This window comes from Photinus pyralis, unplaced genomic scaffold (assembly GCF_008802855.1).
Source record: "Photinus pyralis isolate 1611_PpyrPB1 unplaced genomic scaffold, Ppyr1.3 Ppyr1.4_LG5, whole genome shotgun sequence".
Taxonomy (NCBI): domain Eukaryota; kingdom Metazoa; phylum Arthropoda; class Insecta; order Coleoptera; family Lampyridae; genus Photinus; species Photinus pyralis.
In genome coordinates, this window is record NW_022170596.1 from 5,174,613 (window position 1) to 5,196,257 (window position 21,645).

The 21,645-nt window shown below is 36.1% G+C and overlaps 4 protein-coding genes across 5 annotated transcripts; 2 read left to right on the forward strand and 2 right to left on the reverse strand.

The window, feature by feature from the left end:
* Positions 1–3,861: 3,861 nt before the first annotated feature.
* Positions 3,862–5,784, reverse strand: LOC116172209 (CBP80/20-dependent translation initiation factor-like). The gene has a single exon (XM_031489370.1). It carries the CDS (start codon positions 5,287–5,289, stop codon positions 4,003–4,005), a length of 1,287 nt encoding a protein of 428 aa, XP_031345230.1. The 5' UTR covers positions 5,290–5,784; the 3' UTR covers positions 3,862–4,002.
* Positions 5,785–11,975: 6,191 nt separating this feature from the next.
* LOC116172308 (tyrosine aminotransferase) lies at positions 11,976–14,433 on the forward strand. Its single transcript, XM_031489508.1, has 3 exons — positions 11,976–12,302; positions 12,938–13,932; positions 14,111–14,433. The coding sequence occupies exons 1-3, from the start codon at positions 12,122–12,124 to the stop codon at positions 14,267–14,269; spliced, it is 1,335 nt and encodes a 444-aa protein (XP_031345368.1). The 5' UTR covers positions 11,976–12,121; the 3' UTR covers positions 14,270–14,433.
* Positions 14,434–16,971: 2,538 nt separating this feature from the next.
* Positions 16,972–18,697, forward strand: LOC116172201 (putative nuclease HARBI1). Of its 2 annotated transcripts, none has more exons than XM_031489359.1 (4): positions 16,972–17,303; positions 17,487–17,633; positions 17,687–17,975; positions 18,022–18,697. In XM_031489359.1, exons 1-4 carry the CDS (start codon positions 17,206–17,208, stop codon positions 18,565–18,567), a joined length of 1,080 nt encoding a protein of 359 aa, XP_031345219.1. In that variant the 5' UTR covers positions 16,972–17,205; the 3' UTR covers positions 18,568–18,697. The 2 variants fall into 2 exon arrangements, with proteins under 2 accessions (XP_031345219.1, XP_031345220.1); XM_031489360.1 differs by having other exon boundaries at positions 17,687–17,954.
* Positions 18,586–19,998, reverse strand: LOC116172203. The gene is made up of 5 exons (XM_031489361.1): positions 19,664–19,998; positions 19,374–19,544; positions 19,070–19,326; positions 18,825–19,020; positions 18,586–18,776 (listed from the first exon to the last, which is right to left on the reverse strand). Exons 1-5 carry the CDS (start codon positions 19,761–19,763, stop codon positions 18,643–18,645), a joined length of 858 nt encoding a protein of 285 aa, XP_031345221.1. The 5' UTR covers positions 19,764–19,998; the 3' UTR covers positions 18,586–18,642.
* Positions 19,999–21,645: the final 1,647 nt, after the last annotated feature.

Genomic DNA, 21,645 nt, shown 5'->3' on the forward strand with positions numbered 1-21,645 from the left:
TTTTTTATAAATTGAAGCACCTGCTATTTTTTAAGCCAAATCCCATTGAACTGATGTATGGATCGTGGAAGCTGGATATTGGAAAATTTATTGGGGAACAAAGTCTTCGGCAATCGAATCGCTTTTGCTTCCAAACAAACATTGTAATGACATACCCCTACGGTTAGGCAACACACATTCACTCAACGATTTTAGGTATACTAATCAAAGGACGAAACTGATTTTTGGAGATGAAGCTTGGTATAAAGGCGGTTTCTGTCACAGAACAACGTGGGTTATTACTCCGGTTTAGACCGTGGAGAAAGCACCTCATAAGTACCGTTTTGATTCTTCACTGTACGAGTATCTGTTGCTTTCTCATCTCCTGTGGGTTGCAGCTCTTGTGATTTGGCAATACGAGAAGGAGGACTCTAATTTTTCATCTGTTTGTGTGATAATCGATTTGAATACAGCTTGCACCCTCACCTGAACCTTTTAGTGTTAAATTGTTTTGTTTAAATTGAACGGTAGATGTGTTTTTGTACTAAATTGATTTATCTTGCTTTCCTTTTGTATATTTATGCTGTCACTACTGTCACTTGTATCTGGTTTTATTAATTTGTTTAACTGCAATTGATTCAATTATTGTGCACTTTGTAGTTGATTTATTTCTTGTATCTGTGTGTTATGCCAGATTTTATTCGTGCGTAATAATTTCATTTTTCTTATCTCTTCCCTCAGCCGCCCAAACTCTTAGTTTTATTCAATGCTGGATATATGTATGAAAAATGCCGTTAACAATTATTTGAAACCGGTATTATTTTTGGTGTAAATGTTTGCTCAATGTATGGTTACTTTGAATACATATCGTCTTGGCTCGAAGTTGAATTTATATATTTGGTCATTAGTTAAAATTGGTGGAAATTCTTGAATTGGTTCATGTTTTATGTACCTACATGTTATATGTAAACTAACACTTTTTGCCGTGAAGAGACAATTCCAGGAATGGAAATACTCTCGGAAATACTGTAACTAAAATAGTTACAATGCCTAAGGCAAGACTGGAGTTGATCTCGAATCTCATCTTTGCGCTGGCATTTCCTGAACAAGGGGCCAGTTCGCTGTTCCAGAGGTGGGACCTGCTAACAAAAAACTCTCCGTTTGAATGTATGGGAGACATAAGTTGCGATTCACCCTCCAAGGCCATGTAATTTTCCATGTTGCTTTCAACAAAAGGGGTTTTATTGCACCAAAATACTTCTACAGTGTGGTAACATAACATACCGCCATTGTTGTTTACTGTTACCTATGAGTCATTTCATTATCCATAAGATCTTATTACATCACCTGTTAAACCGAAGTAGGTATACCTACATTGTTTGTCCTTGTGTTTTTACCGTGGCTCATCCACCCATTCCATCAATCAAAAAAGTTAATGTATCCTTAGCAGTAAGTAAAGGCCTGTGTATAATAATAAAATTTGTGAAGTTGTTTTAAGGCAGTCGTCGCGCGTAGAGGGTATCTTTTTCTTTCCGAATGCTTTCCCACTTGCTAGCTTTAAATGCAGCACCTTGCATATGCATATCTTAAAGTCAATTTTTTTTTCTTCCGTAGTACCTATGCATTGTTTAATTAATAAAATTTGTGTACGTTAGGTCTTCATTGTTTTTTTTATCAGCAGTTATACAGACTGCACAAAATTTCCAGTTACGGTGATTCTAAGAAGATCCCAAGAAGATTAAAAAATTGTGAGCGTTCTGAACATTATACTCGTAATATAGCTTCTAGAAGTTCAAAATATTCTATACAGATTCTGAAAAAGGTTCTAAAAGAATTCTAACAATATTCGGGTGGGAATTCCAAAAAAATTCCGAGAAGTAATCAATCAATTCTTTTCTAACAGTGTATTGACGTCATATAAATTCCATATCTTCGTTAAATAAGGCGTTAGATGTGGCACTATCAAAAGTCTAAAAAATATCAAAATCGTTATTTATACAGTGTGTCCAAGATAAGAATGAACAGTTGGGCAAATCGGAAACCATCAGAGATAGGTAGGTACACATTCGGTTAAATTAGAAAAAAGTTACGTCTTTTAAACATTCAGAAATTCCGATCAGTTCCGAAGATATTCGCCAAAAACCATATTCGTTTTTACTTTTTTCTGGCCCTGTTTGAAACGATATCAAAAATGTGTTACCTCACACCATCAGTAAATTTTTTAACATACAAGAATTGTAATTTTTCACAAGGTCTTATAATAAGTAACGGGCGATCAAAAATGAGTTGCTGTCGAGTCGCCTTTGGAAGTTCAAGTTAAATACGATTTCTCATGTAAACAAAAATTCCAAAGGTAACTCGACAGCAACTCATTTTTGATCGCATAGTACCTTTTGATGTTGATGATGTATATTTTGATTATAATAAGTAGTATAGACGACTGTCGCACTGTACACGCAGTATTCCCAAGATTTTTGCTTTGGGCAACTACCCTCCCAATTTTGTTGAACCTAATTTTTTTTGTACCAAACCCAAAATGTAATCTCCAGTACGAGATATTCACAATAAAAATGTCCTGAAAAGTACAAGCTGTTATTAAAAAACAATTCACAGATTTCGTAATGCATGCAACCACCGGAGACATTGGAAATGATAACCGTATAACGCCATATGTAAAAACACAAATAACACTTATTATTCACCCAAAATGAATAAGTGTACGTGTAGACTTTCTGAATACTGAGCCTCATAACGTGCTCATAAGTCATAATTCTATTAAAGGAGATGTGCGAGAATTTTAGATTGGAATAACAGAACAATTGCGTTACCATATCGACAGTATCCGCAACTTTTCCTTAACTTACCGATTGCAGCCGAGTACGGTACAATCATCACTTGATGCGACACCGCTGTCTTTTTTGCTTGGACGAAACTGGTAACTTCATACCCATATACAAAACGTAAGCATTTCAATGCTAATAAAGTTGTGTTCATTCATTCATGATGTGCAAGACCAAGAATGGTTATACCACAGATATACGTAAGGACGTAAATCTGTGATTATACTGAAGGTTTTTTTATCATTGGAAATGTTGATGCTTTCACAAGTGTTTTAGTAGATGGGTGCAAAGTTATGAGATTCGTTTAAGTTGCGAGAAGACAACTGTGTCGCATCAAGTGACGATTGTACCGTACTCGACCATGAACGAACAGTCGCGGATACTCTCGATACGGTACATACTTAGTAGTGCCTTAGTGTAAAGAATAGAGTAGTGCTCAATTTGTTTGTTAATTCCAATCTAAAACTCTCTCCTTTGATAGTATTACGAGCATGTTTGATGTTACGATGCTTATAGCCTAGTTTTAAAAGATGACAATTTTGCATGTTTGGTACGAAATGCGAATATTTGCAAAAAGTTTCCATATTTTCAACTACAAAATGAACGTTCACGCGAAATAAATGACGATAAAAGTTACGAGAATCGCGTCTATGAAAACTAGGCTTATTATTCAGAAGAGTCACGTTTGCGACACGAGCGAGTGGAGCAAGTGATCCGATTGATTGCGAGTTATTTGGGTTTTATATATGGCATTATACGGCTGTCATTTGAAATGTCTCCGATGGTTGCATGAATTGAGAAATCTAAGAATTTTTTATTTGAAAAATCTGAGTCCTTACCATTTCAATTTTGAAGAAAGATGTAGGTAGGTACCTACATTCTAAAGTTATTTAAAATCTAAAAATGGCTTAAACGCGGAAACTGTGTATAACTGGAAACATAACGCAAATCACGTTTTGTCAAATATATGTAGGTACCAAATATGACCGATGTGCTGATAGGTACAATCAGAATGTATCCCGTAACCGCTTTAAATAAATAGTTGCATTGTACCTAGTATTTATACACAATATTTTAATAAATTAAAAAATACTACAAAAAATCAATTTCGATCACTAATAAATAGAATAAGCATAAACGCAATTTAAGTTCCATCGAGGTCTCACTTAGAGCTCACAATGTACTATTTCACTCTAGGATAGTAATACAGTACAGATGAAGCCGGAAGCTGCCAATTTGACGCGTGCAGTTCGATTAACTGCAGAAGTGTTCGCCTGGCAGCTGGTGATCCATTTGTCGCCAAGAACCCGTCTCGAACGCTAACAAGGAGCTGTTCCAATTGCAATGGCAGTTCATTTTCCAAATCTCGACCAATCGAGGTCAGCACGAAAAACAGGCACTCGGTTTCGGGTAAACATTTTATGGGTGAGTGCACGCACGCCTGGCAGCACTTTGCCAGTATTGCCAGAAGAGTCACGTCCGGTTGAATGTTCTGGTACTGAAATTGATGCTTGTGTCGTTTGAATTGACCGCACATCTCAGTCAGAAACCACATAAACGCGGTAAAACGAGTTCCATCCCCCGATTTAATGCCTCTCAAGTTTCGGTCTCGTTCTTGGAACCATTGCTGACAGGTATTGATAAGAGACTCGACGAAAGTTTGATTCTTTTCCTTCTCTATTATAGAAATACATAACTTGGCGATGTTTTCGGAATACTGGATACCCTCGACTGCCTTTTCCATTATCGTTTTCACCAAATCCATGATGGTGCGCGATGATAAATGATTGGGATCTTCAATTGCGGACTCTATAATTTTCTTGTCTTCGTCATTAAACATGTCGATATCCGTATCTTCCTTCACCGAGTGTCTTAATTTCGTAATTAGTTCTTGCGCGTCGGCCGCACCTAGGCTTTTCGATTTTTTCAATGTCCCCACGGTCGGTTGATTCCAACCTCCAAAGTTGACTGAAGGATTGTGATACACCTGGGTTGGTATCATATCGTTCGTGATATGGAAGTTGACTCTAGGTAATTGGTTAAGTATGGCGTGAGTGGTAGCCGAATGCAAAATTGGAAACGGTAGGGGTGCTGGTAAAATGGAAATTAAATTTGGCACAGGATTCGGCATTTGTCTTAATACGTTTCCGGTCGATTTAGAATTTTGAAGGGGTATCGGTTCGAATGTGTGCATCAGATTGTGTGAGGATTTTGAATTCTGCAATTCATGTGCCATAGTAAATTCTTTAGCATGCACGTTAAGTTTTGCTGCATTTTGAATTAAATCTGTTCTTACATTAGGAGGTCTATAAATTTCCATCGTTGGTTTTGCTTTTACCGCTGTTATCGCTTGACTTCGGCGTTTCTGTGGATCTCGGTTGGGTTTAACGAAACTTCTTTCTCTTGATATCGTAATCCCCGAAGACGAAAAGTCCGCTTTATGGCTACGTTTTAATTGATTTCCTTGCATTGTTGATCACTCACACAAACACACGACTAAACGATAGAACTGAATACTTTTAAAGTTTAATCATAAGCAACCACGCTATGACCCAATTTGGCGATTGAAGGTTTATTTCGTCCCAATTCAAAGTCAATACGAATCTAAACACACGACGTTTCATGCAAGATAACATTTAATAATCGTTAAATAAATCACCGACTCGCTTGGGAATTTTAAAACTCACTAAGGAGAAGGTAACGAGGAGCTTGCATTATTTTTAGACCGTATATTTGTGTCTTCCGAATGTATGTACGCAGCGATTATTAATAGTTGTGATAATAATGTGTAGGTACGTCAAAATTTGCTCATAGATGTCCTTTAAATAGTTGCAACCGGAAATTAATTTTAAATTCTAATATTTTATTGACGTATATTAGTTGCGCTTCTCCTACCTACCTTGTAATTAAAGGATGTATGTATATGCCATGCATTGCACTGCGCTAAACGGTATACCTAAATCAAAATAATTATGTGGTGATGTAATCTATTACTATGCGCATAATATAAGAACACCTACTTCAATTATTATACTTATATACTATTTTTTGGCGTTCTATATCAGTTTATCAGTGTACTGTGGTGCAAACTGCGTTTGTCTCCCTCCGTCTGATCCTGAATCCTGTCCTGACTCCTGATGTGATCGTCATCGTCCAGACAATGTGCACAATAACGCCCTACCATTCGGAAACTTGGAACGAAGATTGTTTAGATTACAATTACCCAAATGAGGGAAAATACCCACACAAATCGTCATCAAACGGGGTCTGCGCGGATCCCAAGATTTTTTGTTCACATCTTATAAGTAATATTATAGTATTAACAAGTTATTTGTATTTATTTATTTTTAAGGGGTGTATAGGATTAAACGAATGGTGTACATATACTTACCTACTTGAATTACTACAAGGTACAAAATTAGACATAGGTACTTAAGTAAATAATTTTGTTTATGAAAATTAGATGTGCATTGTTAGAAATTTGGAATCAGACAAACTAGCTTACACATGGCCGCATTTGGGAGAGGACAGGCGGGGCTACGGCCCCAATAAAAGCCTCCACAAGAGAAGAGATACTTTTACGTTTTTGTCCAAACAGTCTTTTTTCGCATTGTTACTGACAATACCTAGGTACTACCATATTTGTTCACTTCAACACATCGATAGGTATATCAGAAAGCCCTGATTGCAAGTTTCCATTTTCTATCAATTTGTGTCATTTTTATTTCAAAGCCCCGAAAGTTCAGTGTTCGATTCTTCAATTCGATTTGTCCTCCTTGAAATCGATATACAGGCTGTTCTTAAATATGAAAGGGGCTAATTCTTTGGCTTATTGTATGACTAAAAGTTCATATAAACATACGATTCGTCGTTACTGATCTACAGGGATTTCACCGTACACTTTACAAATTAGAAAATTATCTCTGAAAAAACAATTGACCCTGTATAGATTCTCATTATCATTCTCATGTGACATGACCGATGATGTAAGCTCTTCAGCGTAACTTGTATTTCTTGTATATCTCAAAAAGTGGAGGAGCTATTATATGGGTTTGTAGAGCAGCCTTGGCTGAAACCCCGCCCACTCAAAAATAAAGGCAAAATTGATACTGATACATTAACACCCTACTGTAGACCGGAAACGCAGAGTTTGCGGACCTGCGTCAATATGAACTTTTAGAGATAAAATAAGCCAAACAATCTCTTTCGTATTTACTTAGATTAGAACTACAGGTTAGTCGGTTTAGTATTTTACATTTTAATTGAACTTTCCTCTATATAATACCATAGACCACAGAGAATACGCAGCACTTTTATGATTTTTAATTAATCTTCATATTTATTTGTTAACTGAGGTTAAACTTAAACTATTGGTATTTAGAGCCAAGTGTTGTGATTGGTTTTTATATCGATTAAGATCAGCGATAAAAATGCACGCAGGAATGCAAAGTGTTTGGTGAAATTTACTGTCTTGTATTAATCTGTCTAAAATACACTCGATCTTGATTTTAAACAATTTTATTTTTAATTCACTTTCGATCTCTCGATCTTTTATCACGCTTTTGATCTCGAATTTCTAACTCAACAAAACTTTCGGGTAAAAACAAAATTACGCGATAAAAAATGAAGATCTTGTGTATTTACCCCCGAAAAATTAATTTCATTTGCTATGACGAAAATTATTGTTGATATTGTAAAGAGTATTCCAAACATCGGGCCCTCCATCGGGAACCATAAATTATTATATAGTCACCGGCGATAAGGAACGAAAGCGGATATGACGCGTTTTTTCCGGGAAATGCGATGTGCCGACTTCGCAGGCATTCGGGAATTTTCGATAACGTTCCGGAATTTTTCTAGAAAGTGTTCGCTTGTTACATAAGCAAATTGTAGCATGTTTAATGGAAGTTCATGATACAAATGACTGATAAAAAATAAATAACTGTGCGCACTGAGAGGTCCCATCCTGTATATACAACCTACGATGATGTACACATTGTTTGAAAGCGGGCAACCGCGCGACTTTTTAGAAGGGAAAAGCTGTCTGCGCCATCTGGAGAGCACCAAACGCTGGTTACGTTTGGCATCTTATTAGTAATGGCGGTCACTAAAGGATCGCTACGTAAATGTTGTTATTTATACATAGTATAATTGATTTGTGTTTTGTATGCAACGTTTTATGTTTTTTTTTTACAATTTTTCATCTTTCTTTTTGCAATTGACTTGATTTAACTTCAATGTAGAATCATGTATTATTGTTTGAAATCGCACTCATTTTTGGTGTAATGTTTGGTAAATTTTTATTTATGTTTTGATTACATGGTCTGGTCTGAAATTTCCTGAAAGTAAGCATGAAAATGAATGTTTCAGGACGATTGGGGGGGGGGGGGGGGAGTTATTACGTGTTGTTGTTCTGTAAATGCCTCGATTCAAGAGACAATTGTTACGAACGAAATCTGACTTTTAATTTTGTATAAAGTTTTGTATAAAAGAGCGCGTTTCTTCTTTCTTTGCGTGCACTTTTTGTGGAACGTAGGTAGGTATACGGATTACGGCAGGGCTTGATTTTATGCCGTTACCAAATTTCGAGTTGCTAGACTTCTACAGTTTTCAATATATTTAGTTCGTTCTTTTTAAATTCGGTAGCTTATAGCTCTGGCACCTGAGCCAAGAAAAATCTCTACGATTATTGTTCGTATGCGCAGGCTGCGAATTATCAACTTTCTTATTTACGAGTTCCTAGCGAGTTTTTAATTTTGCGGTGTCTGTCCGTCCGTTAGCACAAGATTGTAGATCGGAGTTCGTGAATTGGCAATGTAGACCACACAATAAAGTAGGCCCTTTTGAGTTATGAACCGAATTGCATGAAATTCAATATGCTTATAGCTTTAACCATAGAAAACGCAATTCCAAAAATTGAGCCTAATCGATCAACATTCACAGTGCCCTTTTCGCATCTCGACCATTTATAAACCGAATTGCAAACTTTTTTATTTATGAAGGTATTTAATAGTTATTTATGCAATGAGTGTATAAATGAGGCGTTTTATTGGTGAGTGTTTAGTCCACGAGCGCAGCGAGTGGACTAAATTCGAACGAACCAATAATCGCCGATTTATACATGAATTGCATACAACGTTTTTTCGTCGACTTCACTGGGGTAGATAATTACTACTACAAGAAATTACAAACGAAATTATGTATGAGCTCCGACGATTTTTCACTAAATTACAGCTATTGTCGTTGCTATAGTAATGTGTTGTTTTATGCTGTACCGTCAGTCCTCGTAATCGCAGTGGAAGATTGTGTTGCTTGCTCTGCTGCGGAGACGATTCATTATATCCACTCAAATCAAAAGAAACTTATTAGAACGGTTTCGATCAGTTCGGCAATTGATGGAATCCAATGAATTTGTAAGGAGATATTTCCGAAAATGTCACGTTGACATTTTACCTTGAAAAGGTATGTGAAATTAGAATGTAATTAATTCTTTTGCAACTGTACTAAAGTACGTGTATTAACAGTGAAAGATATGGAAATGTTCATCCCTGTGGTCGACGTACTCAATGTTGAAGGTAAAGTAACTGAATACCTTAACAATACCTTATCCGAGGAGCTACACATACATACATCAGGATATGCTTTGCTGAGATCGTTTGGCGACCATACTGGCTGCTGATCTCACTACATTAAAACCGAGATTAAAATGGTTAGATGGATGGAAGTTCTCAGCTGTTGCCGAAAGTGAATTGTTATATAATTGTCATTTCCCTTTAATAAAATGGTTGTTATGTATAAGTGGTTGCTAACGATTAATGGTTGCTAACGTTAATGGTTGCTAACGTATAATGGTTGGTTGCTAACCATTAATGGTTGCTAACGATTAATAAGCTTCATCATTGTACTCGTCACTAAGGAGTAATTTATATTGTTATCGAGAGGTCGACGAAAAACGAAATTTGATACATAAGCATTGGAATAAAAGCAAATATAACGCCAGTTTCAAAATTTGGTTTTGCGCATGCGCAGTGCCAACTTCCTTATTTATGGAGGCATTCAAATGAAATTTGATACATAGCCACTTGGAATAAAAGCAAATGTAGCGCCATTTTCCAAATTTGGTTTTGTGTAGGATGTGCAGTGCCAACTTTCTTATTTATGGAAGCAATTAAATAAAATATCATATATATACACTTTAAATAAAAGCAAAACTAACATCAGGTTTAAAATTTGGTTTTGCTATACCCAGGAGCTCGTTTGCTATATTTGTTTAATTTATTTATTAATTTATTTTGTTGAAGTTTTAACGACAGATACTTCTAGTCAAGGTAAGCATATCACATATAGTAAAAATCAGATGTGCGCATGCCCAGCCTGAGCAATGGCAACTCTCTTATTTATGAAGATATTTATTTAAAACTTTACCCAAAGATGCTTTTAGTAAAATCAAACTTATCGCATATCGTAAACATCAGCTTAATGTGCGATGCCCAATGTCAATTGTCTTTTTTATAGAGAGCTAGGGCTAGGATTTTAATTACGTTTAAGATCAGCGAAAATGAAAAATAAAAAATGCAATTGTGACTTAAAAATCTCGCAAAATTGACATAAAAATTTAAAAAGATGACATTTTAAATAATAAATAAATTTATTGATGAAACTGAATAAGACCGAAAAATTAACTTAAGCACGGCTCCAAGAAAACATCAAAATCCTAGCCGTAGGGATATCTTTTTGAAATTTAATCATAGGTGCTTCTGTTAAAGGCGAACATATCTAGTGTTGTAAACATTAGAGGTGTGCATGGGCAGGCTATGGAGTAAACACATGTTCTACCCTTCATGGTATTCTAATGAAAGGTCTCATCGAAATAAATTGGTTTGTACAAACTATAACTTTCCCGTGCGATTCTCATTTTCGAGATCAGTGAGCGACGGGGCCTGAGGGAGGGGGTTAAAAATTAATTTTATCTCTCATTGTATTCTAATTAAAGGTCTCAACGAAAGGAACAGTTTTCTACAAACTACTGCCCTTCTTTTTGTCCTCTTATCAAAGTACGGGCAGAGGGGGGGAGTGGAACATGGTACTCTAATGAAAGGTCTCAACGAAAGGAATTAATTTATACTAACCATAGTCTTCCTCCTCGATCCCTTGTCGTGATCGGTTATAATTCCTTATATCTTAAAAGTGAATTGTCAAAGGAAAGTACCTACAAAGGGGGATGTACAGTCTCAACTTTCTTATTTATGGAAGAAATTTCGTAGGGGTGTTTAAAAAAAATGCGCTTTACCTGCACAATTTGTACTTGTTTATTTATGGAGACATTTCTTTGAAATTTTCCATATATGCCTCTAGTAAAGAAAAACTTAGCGCCCTTTTGGGAAGTACTAATCTATTCAATCCGTATGTTTTTTTTTGTGATCCAGTCGAAGAATTCGTATCCTACCATTGTATCCCTACAATGCTACCTACCTTTGAATATACCTACTTAGAATCAAAGATACCTACTACACATCCATGCGTACATATACCTACTGCTAAAATAATAACCCTCAATTCACGTATTGGTCTTGATGGGCAACTGTACCGTTTTGTGTCGAAATACGTTCTTTAGCGTTGAGATTCGCATAGAAGATTTCTATTTTGAACGCTACTGGGCAGACACTATGACAAATTATGGTTCTTGGTACATATATACGCACGTTTAAATTTTAACATGCAAATGCGTCGTGTGTATAAGTTAATAAAAAAAAATTGTTGTTGTTATTGTGAGAAAATATAGTTGCACGTTCACATTTTTTCAGGTGTAGGTAACTGTAACAACTATATGATTGTATACTTAATTCAATGCAACTGTTTAATATACTTATATTCTTTTTCTGGAGATTAGGAAAAATATCATTAAAAACTTAGTTCTTATTGGATAGGTACGTTTGGGGAATTTAATATCTCAATCTCATCCATATAAGTACCTACCTACCTATCAAAAACCCAATTGAGACAAGGTAGCAATGTACCATTTGCTTAGTTGCTTTACCTACTCCCTCAAGCCAATTGGTGCACACTTCCAGTTCCAGATACCTTTATAGCAGGGCATAAAAGCCAAAGTACGTCTTAAGAATATAAAAGTGAACGTTTGATTCTGAGCGGTTTAGGTATAAATATTGCCGCACTTATTTAAATTCGTTGACTCTTTGAAGGCCAGTTAGTTAAAGTGAATACCTTAGTGGATATCAACGCATTTGATTGCGCTCTTCTCGAACAGAAGTGAATCCGTTTTAGATCAAATCTTGTATGTGAACATGTTAGATTCTGTACCGAAAGACAAAACTCAGAAGGTGATTCCAAACGGCTGCACTGACAAAGAGTGGAAAGTTACAGCTTCTGAAGCTGCCAAGAATTGTAAAAACTACATCCGAGACATAGTCGACAATCTAGTCCTAGAACCAAATCCAGAAAAGTCTCTGATTGCACTTTCCATAGGTAATTATTAATATTTTTATCAATTTTATCTTCAAATATTCAGGCTGGCGACATACAAATTAACATCAATTAAAAATTTTGTAACACCAAATAAAAACAGGCAGTTTTTGAATTTTGGTAACAAACAAGAAAGTGCCTCGTGTTGCTACTTGCCATATTTAGCCTTACGGTAGCCTTTCAATTAAGCGCTATGATTGGTTTTAAAAAGTGGGAGTGTGTAAACACCTCTATCTGCACATAACGTAATTATTTGTACAAAAAATTAATTTGGGTACTTACTTAATTATTAATCTAATTTTTATAACTATTTATATCCATGCTAGCTGGAAACGAAGAAGTCGATCACTCTTTTGCATTTTACAATTGACGGAATATTACCTAAGTGTTCATAATCATATTAATATGCAAATCAAGGGGCGCAACAGATTATGTTATAGGTACGCGTTATGTATGTACGTCACAAACCTGTAAACTGACTCGATCAAAATCAAAAATTCCGTAATAAATTTGCTTAACCATGTAAAACAGGTTGGTCGCTAAGTTATCGAATATTTACACATCTATGCATTTTTATAGAAAATATTTGCATTAATTAATTCCTTGATCTTGAATTTAATTTAGTTCTTGTTATATAGGTGATCCAACAGTTTATGGAAATTTGGAACCCCCAAATGAAGTCGTGCAGGCAGTGCTTGAAGCCGTTACCGATGGAAAATATAACGGTTATGGACCTACTGTTGGCACCGATGAATCCCGAAAAGCTGTGGCGAAATACTTGTCGTTCGATGGAGTCGAGTACGACTTCAAAGACGTGATACTATGCAGTGGATGCTCCTCATCTTTGGATCTTTGCATTACAGCCCTGGCGGATTCGAAAAGGGGCCATAACATTGTTATACCAAAACCGGGATTCACTATATACAAGACTTTGGCTGAATCTTTTGGCGTCGAAGTGAGAAACTATAATCTTCTACCAGAATATGACTGGATGATAGACTTGGCTCACCTTGAAGCCCAAATTGATAATAACACAGCTGCGATTGTCGTCAATAATCCTTCTAATCCATGTGGATCCGTATTTACCGAAGAACACTTGAAAGACATCTTAGATATTGCGTACAAGTACAAGGTGCCCATAATCGCTGACGAAATATACGAGCGATTGGTGTTTTCAGAAACGCGATTCGTGTCGATTGCCGCCGTCAACTCACGCGTTCCCGTGTTGGTATGTGGGGGCCTGGCCAAACGGTTTTTAGTTCCTGGTTGGAGATTGGGATGGATTTTGTTTAATGATCCGATCGGTGCATTCGACTCAGAAGTCAGGAAGGGATTGACTTGCCTCAGTCAGAAAACAATTGGCAGTAATAGTCTTGTACAAGGTGCACTGCCTAAAATATTAGAACTCACGCCCCAAAGCTTCTATGACGATTTAAATAACACTCTTTACCAGCACGCGAAATTGGCGTACGACATTTTAGCTAAAATTGATGGACTAACTCCTTATATGCCTGCCGGTACCATGTATATGATGATCAAGATTGAAATTCAATGCTTCCCACAATTCCGAACGGGATTAGAATTGATGCAGAGGTTAATGGAAGAGGAGTCCGTATTTTGTTTACCTGGCGAGGTAAGATAATTATTAGCACTCCTTATTACTGTCATAAGTAGGTATGTACAATACATAGATACCTAGGTATCGGTCTTTCACGACTACGATTGTAAGGAATGTATTAGGTACAATCAAGTCTAGACCTTGCAGAATTAAAAAAAAATTGATTAAAAAATTGTACTTTTATTCTTTTCAGTGCTTTGGAATATCTGGATTCATGCGTATCGTCCTTACAGTACCTTTCGATATGCTGAAAGAAGCCTGTGAGAGAATGAGCGCATTTTGCATACGTCACTACCAACATTACACCCCATATGATTTGGAATCGCAGGCGTATATAGATACTTCGCAGTGACGTATTTGTTTATATAGATTAAGTTTAATTTCGTCGTTATATATAAAACCAGTTTATATATTCAGGTTTTATATATTCAGGATGGAAACTTTTTTGTATATGTAATACATATTTATAAAAACAAGTTTGATTCTGTACGGAAAGAATATATTAGCTTCTGTTAATTTGTTTTGATTTTCGTCATACCTACTTACATATTACCAATGATATTACCTTTATTTCGCTATTTCGTTGCAATGCTCCTGTGGAGCACATAGAACATAGCTGCACTTCTTTACGTGACTGAACCATATATATTATATATATGGACTGAACTAAATTGGAAATGGCTTAACCATCAGCGTCACATAGGTAACAAATGCGTTGTTTGTTATGACAGGTTTCGTTTAATTTAATGTTTGAAATTAATTATTGATAAATGTACCTACATTATAATTCCTACACGTGACTTATATTTTAAAAACAAATAAACAATTGTATGTGTACGAAATCACTGAGCATGCGACTGAAATATGAGCTCTTTTGCTAGCGTAGCGGGTGGACTCCTACATTTTCTTCAAAATTTCAAGGAATTGCACAATTTACACAATCCGTCGGAAGAATTAGATTTTTTATGATTTGCCGACGCGCGCCTTATTTATTGTTTATTGTTACTGTACTGTACTACTTATTCACGACTTCGGCTTGTCGTAAAGTATACCTACTATACCAGTGCCGGATTTAGGGGGGGGGGGCTATGGGACTATTAGCCCCCGGCGGTAAATTTTGAGAGGCGGTACGTCGTCGCTCCCGTCACGTTTTAATTCTAAATGTAGATATTTTTGGGATTCAGTTTCAGAAATAGCATGGTAATAAAACTTCGTCTCTTCACCTATAAGAGCAGTGCCGGGCTCGGGCTGCCGGCGGTAGCAGGTCGCTGGGTCGCACAAAAACCCTAGCAAAAACACGTTTCATGTTTTCGGGAAATCTACACTTTGCTGACAAACGACAAAGGAGCGCTTTATTACCTCATCATAAGTTATCTATCTCTATTTTCCATTGACTATATTGTGTCGAGCACATTTACTTGGTAAACCCTTATTACAAACAATTATTAAGGGGCAGAGCAAAGCGATGTAAGCTTTATAGGGGAGTCGATGGTGTCCGTCTGTCCGTCCGTGAACACGATAACTGCCAAACGAATGAACCGATTCGGTTCAAACTTTGCACAGTTGACCCGCATGCCACGTGTAACAAGCCTATTGAAAATGGGTCAAATCCAATGACCCCGTAGGGTCACGCCTCTCGGTCTCTGGCAAACGCTTGAATCTATTCAGTGCAAACTTTTCACAGTTAACATATATACCACATGTAACAAGCCAATTGAAAATGGGTCAAATCCAATGACCGCGTGTCCGCATAGGGTCACACCGAGGTGCTATGCCGCTTTTTTAGATGCTCATTAGGGGTTTATTTAAATTTGAGTATTGTTTTGTCTCAGCGCCAGCCACCGCCAGCGCCGACTCTGACACGCCGTGTCGTCAATTCCGTTACGTCATTACGCGTTAGCGCAGAAAATNCCCCCCCCCCCCCCACCGAAAACGAAAGAGTCGCGCGGGGAAGTTACAAGTATGTACAAAGCAATTTATTTGAATGATACCTTTAAGTTATGCACGTTTTACTATCAAAAACAGCATCTCAGGAAATAATTCACAAATTCCAGAACCAGGGAAAATTCAGGACACTAATGGATTCGGAAATATTTACCTTGACATGGTTCGATGGCTTGAAGATCATCCTGGAAGCTCTCTTACGGATGGACGGGATTTTTTAGCATCGACAAAATTCTAACTGATCTTCTCGGCGTTGTTCCAAAAAAATACTGCAAAAATTGTGATTAAAATTTGCATTGGAATTGGTGATATATTATAACATTATGGCGAAGCTATATTTAAAAAATAAATCTTTACATGGGTCATAACCAAATTAAACTTTTTAAAGCTGTCATTATACAGAGTGTAGAACAGGTTTATGCATCCAAAGGGATTTAAATACATATTTATTTATTTATATCGAAATATTTTCTCCCCTAATTAATTTAGAGCAAAGTTGTAAAAAGGTTTCTTGTCGCTTGAAAAATTCTGCGTCTGCTCATGCGCTCATTTATTATTTTTAAAATCGGGAAACCGGAAAAAATATATAAATGAGAACTAGTATATGCGTAAAAATGTAATTTTTGTTTTCAATACTTTCAATGGACGAATGATTTATCAGATTTATCACTAACATCACTCGTGCCGTGAAATCATTAAAACAAAAATTAGGTTTACAATTACAATAATTGTAATTGTAAACCTAATTTTTGTTTTAATTTATAACTACCTTAATTTCTCCGATTTACCACAATAAGAAATTGCAAATGGGCACATCAATAGACGCAGAAATTTACAATCGACAAAAACGGTATTTACAACTTCGGTGTAAAATAATTAGGGAAAAAATGTTTCGATATAAAGGAATTACCACCGATATCCCTATGGTGCGTAACCAATTCTACACCCTGTATACTTCCGCATAAACTTTTAATGGGGCTCCTGTATCGAACGCACGTAACCTTATGTCTTCACCTACCTTAAAGTCCTTTAAGTATTAATTATCACTTATCAACCAATGTCAATGACATTACGTTACGTACGCCACAACTTCCCGCCAAAGAACCGAATAATTGGGTACGGTCGGAAATTTACTTCAAAAAGTATCAGTAATTAAAGTAATGCAATCGCAGTAAAGCGGTTATTTATTAAATTTTACTCAAAATACTGAAGATGCTGTAATAATTTTCGACCGCTTGTTTTGCAATTATATGCTTTTGACAACTGATACCTACTTAACCTCAATTATTCTCTATTGTGTATATTGCCTTATATGATGATGAATTTCTAGTATTAACACATTTGATGAATGTGAGTGATTCCACTCGTTTAACGAGAATTGAACATTATGTGGAAAATGTGGTTCATTTATATTCAGATGATCAATTCCAATCACATTTTAGGTAGGTATGGAGTTATATAGTTAGTTCAAACTGTGTGTTACAAGGGTTCTGGGGTTTCAAATCCCAAGTAAGCCTCTGGTACAGCACGGCTGTCTGTGTTTGTATAGTGGGTCGTTGTTAGCCTACTATACAATAAGAATAAGGTCAATTAAAGTATTAAGTCACTAATTGTAATATTTGTAGAATGCAACGAAAAACATTTGACTTTATTTTGTCTTTAATTGGACCAAAAATTAGTGAAAACGTGGTAAAACCTGGACGACCAAGTGTATCCCCAGAAACACAATTGCTGCTTACGTTGTGGATTCTTGGAACACCTGATTCCTATAGGTGGGTCTACAGTTTCTACTTTTATCTACCTATTTTCAATGACCTTTTAATAGATCTGTATCGGATCGTTTTAATGTCGGAAAAGCAACTGCCGTTATCTCCGTAAGAAGAGTAGTAAAAGCGTTGTATGATCATGTACATACATTTATAAAATGGCCAATAGCAGATGAAATGGAAACAAGTATAAGAGTATTTCGAGCTGTAAAAGGCTTTCCAAATGTTATAGGTGCAATTGATGGCACCCATATTAGCATAACTGCTCCTAAGAATAATGCAGAAGCTTATGTGAATCGAAAAGGGTATCATTCAATGCAATTACAGGTAGGTAGTTATTTTCTGCAGGTACATGCTTGTGTAGTTAGCTGTTAGCTTACTACTTTTATTGTAGGCCGTCTGTAACGAAAATGGAATGTTTATTCATTGTTTCACTGGATATCCGGGAGCTGTCCATGATCTGCGAGTATTCCAAAACTCGGATTTACCAGAATTTTTTAGAAATGACACACAATTTCCAGATGATGTACACATTTTGGGAGACGCAGCATATAAGTTGCATAAGCATCTTATGGTACCATTTAAAGACAATGGTCATTTAACAGACATACAAAAAAATTTTAACATGTGTCACTCATCTACAAGAATGGCAATCGAAAGGGCATTTGGACTTCTCAAAGGCAGAATGCGGAGATTGTTAGATACTCTACCAATGACACGAGAAGATCTTATACCAAAGTACATCATAACGTGTTGCATTCTTCACAATATCTGCCTTTTAAAACAAGACCAATTTCAACCATTAGCTGTAGCTATTTCAAATAATGCAAGTGCTGTGGAAATACTGGCAACACGAGAACCGGATGGTGGAGGAAGAGATGTAGCCATAAGAAAACGGGATGTAATCGCTGCTGAATTACCTATGCAAATTGGTGCATGATTTTTACAAATAACGAGGATACGAATGAAAATAAATTTATTATACATTAATAAAAATAATTAGGTATTAGTATCATTACTTTTTCGAAATGTTATCAACAAGTGTGCGTAATAAACTTAATGCTTCTGTACTTTTCTCCATTCTTTCTTTATGATGCTTTTCTTTATCTTCTCGCAACTTGTTTAAAATGTCCACCAATTTTCTATTCTCTACAAAGCGAAATAAAAAATAAAACATTTAAATTTATGAGTTCATACTTTTTGGTGATTGTTTTTTCTTCCCCTCCGTTTTTGGTGAATTTTTGTTCGCTATTGCACATGTTGCTGAGGTAGAAGGTGTAATTGATGTACTGGTAGAGCTACTACTGGCAGCACTATTTACGCTCGCACTACTACTACTGGCTAAAGAAACTGGTACTAACCATGGTTGAGAAGAAAATATTTCATCCATTGCCTAATTATAATACCATAAATATTTATGTGTATCCATACAAAATACTTATTTCCAAATACGGCCAATCTTTTCTATCATTTCCCGATACTTTATTATGGTCCTTGACCTTTTTATATTGCCTTTTCAAAGTTGCAAGTTTTGTCTTACACTGACTGGCAGTGTACGTATAACCATGTTTAGCCATTAATTCGGCAATACTATTCCAAAAAGCTTTTTGTTTCACCTTCCCCTTCACTAATACATCCTGTTTTTCTCCATACAGGTTTAACAACAAAGTTACTCCTTCAAAGGACCAACGGCATAAATCTAAGTACAAATCTTGTTATAAATATTTCACTTATCAGTGTACTTACCATCAGTATCGTATCCGCTTTGTGGCGAAGTTGGTTCTGTGTAACCTTCAGTGGGATTATCGTGCACAGCAGCCTCGACATCAGCAGCTGAATCCGTGTGATCTTCCGTGGCATTATTGTGCATTCCATTAATTACAGCATGTTGCAATAAAGTAGATGCAAATGCCATGTCTACAAGTTAGAGAAATATTAGTAAGTCAAAGTAACATAATTATTGTATATATAATTGATATGAATACATAACAATTGTAGGTAATTATGCATCTTTTTTGGTTTACATACTAACATACCTTGTGTTGCCCTTGCATGATCTTCAACACTCAGCATTAGTTTATATTGTTTTTTGTGTTCGACGTCTACTAAAACTAATTCTCGCGTCTCCATGTCCATATTTCAGAAAAATTCACACTATTTTACTTTCACAAAAATATAACCTCAAAACGTGTTTACATTTACTTCGTTTACACCAGGTATTTTTCAGAAGTAAAGTGAGTAAACTGCAGTAAATCTCGCGCATGCGTGCATTCAAGTAGGATGTTATTTTCAGTAATATAGCAGTAAATTTATAACCGCAGATTTGTGTATTTTTAGTAAATGTAGCACTTGAAGTAAATTTCCGACCGTACCCTTTGTGATCATGATACAAACGCACTGCATCAACATCATATAGGCCAAAATGATAATTAGAAACGAATTCACTTCCTGTCGTAACTTAATCTCCGTTACCATTACGCCTAAAACCATGCAATTAACATTAAAATGTTGAACATACATTTTACTTACTTACGGTTTTTTTGATATTCTGCAAGCCCGCAATGAATTCACTGCAGCACATCATGCCAAACAAGGTAAACATAGTCCCAAATTTAAATGGCGTAGCTCTATGTAATAAAACTATTTCAGGAATAACAATATGGACGCGTCTATCATTATGGCAAGCACTAATGTTATTCGTATTCAATTGATAACGCAATAATTACATAATATTTTGTGAAAAAACCGCCCATCATGTTTAGGGCGAATATTTTTAGTTAGATTTGATTTCGCGCGATCGTGAAATGTGTCAACTGTCACATGACTTATGGGACGCGCTAAGTTTGTTTTAAGCGTCCGATTCGCGTACGACATAGTGGTTAATGCAATAACAAGATATAGAATATGTTTCTTCTTGGTTAGAAAGTAATGGAGAGATGTACAAATTTCTTTGATATGTTTTTTAAAAACCGAGGTACGTTTGTTAAGGATGGCTGTATCTAGGTATTTATATATCTATGGGGAAAAACTACAAGCAGAGCCACCTACCTTTCAAGTCGAAACGATGGACGTTTCGCGGCACTTTTGAATTTGGATGGCAGTCGGCTCGATATGGGTGGCACGAATGGACTCCTACGTTGTGTAATCGGTTCTTTTATGTGTTGGGACGTGAGACATAATCGGGAAGGGAATTAAATAAAAGACAGAATTTTTGTGCGTAAGAAATGACAAGAGCAAATAAATATATTAACGCACACAACAAGACCATACCAGGGAAACCTTCTACGGGACTAAAACCCTAGCATAGGCCACACAAATATATGAAATAAATCACCTACAACAATAAATGCAAGAAAAAATACACATAAATAAAAGATCTCAAATTGTATGATAAAAAACAGATAATCAAATCAAATGCAATTAAACAAGTTCATAAAAACAAAATACACAAGACATCATAAATGCAGTGGAAAACATGATAAATCAATTCAGTAGAAAAACACATCAAAATACCTGTACAATCAATAGAGATAACACAACTCGTAAAGTAATAAATTGCATGTACATAGGAAACATGTAAATGGTGTGGCTCTACTCCAACCTTCCGTTAACATAATTTAATTTAACACGAAAAGTACATGTGAGAATGTCAATAGCAAGTATTCATGTGAAAATCAATTTATCGCTCGAGCAGAACATATTTTAAATAGAGGAAATGTTAATGAGAGGGCCCCCACTCGTATTTCTAAGATGTTAAGAACTACAATCCGCACGAGACGAGTTGGCAACAGATACAGCGAAAGATCGAACTGTATTAGGTACCTACTCCACGGAGACAGAATGACCCACTCGCACACACAAACATCGAAACATCAAATAAAAGAACCCCCCTTCGTATAGCTAACGCACAAGAACTGCAGCGCGCCACGAATCAGAAAGTAACAGATACAGCGAACAATCAAACTGCATTAGGTACTTCCCGCACGGAATAGTTACGAATCAATCGGACAGAGCAACA